Source organism: Rhagoletis zephyria, unplaced genomic scaffold, assembly GCF_001687245.7.
Source record: "Rhagoletis zephyria isolate East Lansing unplaced genomic scaffold, Rhagoletis_zephyria_1.1 Rzeph_scaffold_01074, whole genome shotgun sequence".
NCBI lineage: Eukaryota > Metazoa > Arthropoda > Insecta > Diptera > Tephritidae > Rhagoletis > Rhagoletis zephyria.
Window position 1 is genome coordinate 142,579 of NW_016158158.1, and position 1,950 is coordinate 144,528.

The following is a 1,950-nucleotide window of genomic DNA, read 5'->3' on the forward strand; positions in this document are numbered from 1 at the left end:
TCTTGAACAATGGTCCGACACACTGGACATAAAGTTGACACAGAATTCCTTTTTTTTTCCGCGTCCAATTTTTCATAACAATCACTGCAAATCTTAAAATGACTACATGGCAATAACAATATATTTCTTTGTTTTTCATAACAAATAATGCATGTCAAAGTATTTTCAATGGTGCAAGGCAGGACAGATGGTAAGGTATCAATTATTGGATCAACCTCATCATTCTCAACACCTGTCGTCGTCGTCGTTATACTATCCTGTTCCAGAATCGCGTTCAAAGACACCTCATTATATAAGTTATAACTTAACTGAAATACTGCCGTCCAATGATTTTTGAAAATCAATTGATTTTGTCACATCTACATCTAGTAAATGGTCTATGAATTTATAAAAACTTCCGTTTTTCGAAAGGTATTTACCCAATTGCCCATGGAACGATTCTATTAAGCTTGTAGTTTTAATGGATTCGTTATAAACGGAGAATTTTGATGCGCCTTCCTAAAAAGAAAGAAGTCATATATGTACATACATATGTTATTTCTTAAAACGGGAGTGTTAAATATTTTATGGAATATACCTTTTTAATCCACTGTCTCTCGAAATATGCTATGAATTGTTCAAAAATGCTATTTAAATTATAACTCAAAGCCTGATTTTTCAGATTTTGATATCCAATTAATATATCGTCCGGTTTTAACAGCGGTAATATTAGAAATTTGCGAAACAATTTTTTCGCATCATTATCTTTATTTAATTTTGACATGAAGTTAGGAAGTTTTGAAGCATTCCTTCGAACAGCTTGTGTAAAATGAAACCAACATGTCTTTAATTTTGTTTGTGGATAAATCTGTGACAATGCTTTTCTTAAGCCATACTCAAAATCCGTGGTGAATGTTGTGGGCTTCATGTCAAAAATATTACTTTGGATGTATTGTAGTACATGGATATATGCATTCAAAGATTTGTTTGACATTAAAATGTAGATAAAAGGAAATGTCTGAAAAAAAGATATACAAATATTAATTTAACCGCAACAATATTTAAAAAAAATATACTTACATGTTCATTATGAGCAATATGAAATATTAGCAGCTGTTTAAAGCTATTGGAACTACTTATCGGTACTACACCAAAAGTCCCATCTATTAAATAATGACGTGGTTCGCCAGTAGACATATCCATTATTATTGAGTTACACATTGTAGGGGACACAAAAATTGAGTAACCGAAATCCTCTTCAATCACCGTACCACGATAGAATGGCAAATCATTGTCATATTTTGAATTTGTATAATTCTTGCGAATTTCTGGGTTTTCAAAAATTGAAATTATGTCATGGAAATTTTGAGGTGCTTTTGGCAAGGCTTCCGATTTTATGTTTATTAATTGCCTTCGCATTTTCCCAAATTCAACCAAATGAGCAGACTCTTTAGCCTTTTTGCAATTCTCATCATACACTTGACGAACACTTGATCTTTTCAATGACATTCTATTAGCGCATTCGAATTTAATAGAATTAATTAAACTTAATTTCTTTATAAATTCATTTTGGGCCTCATGGTTGTGCACTAAGTTTTTATTTGTTTTACGGCAATGTATTGCATTGTTCAAATCCACGGCAATATTGACGGGACATCCATTTTGATAACAATTATAATATTTTGTATTATTTTGAGAATATTTAAATTTATAAATTTGTCCCTCTGTTGGAATATGTAATAATTTGCTGGTTTTCCTCAAACCCGGAATTATATTATAAACAAGTATATCATCACTTTCCATTTTCACGATTTTGGAGAATTAATTGAACAACACACGTGGTTTAACAACCCTGCCAACCAGCGCTAGCCAAGGTGAAAACAAAATCACAAACTAGTGCTGTGCAAATCCAAAAATTACTGTGGGTAAAAGGAGGCATCGAAATACCAACGCATAGTTCGATAAACTCGA

The 1,950-nt window shown here is 31.9% G+C and overlaps 1 protein-coding gene across 1 annotated transcript; it reads right to left on the reverse strand.

Moving 5' to 3' along the window:
* Positions 1 to 297: 297 nt before the first annotated feature.
* Positions 298 to 1,078, reverse strand: LOC108362698 (uncharacterized). The gene is made up of 2 exons (XM_017615787.1): positions 578 to 1,078; positions 298 to 498 (listed from the first exon to the last, which is right to left on the reverse strand). The coding sequence occupies exons 1-2, from the start codon at positions 971 to 973 to the stop codon at positions 298 to 300; spliced, it is 597 nt and encodes a 198-aa protein (XP_017471276.1). The 5' UTR covers positions 974 to 1,078.
* Positions 1,079 to 1,950: the final 872 nt, after the last annotated feature.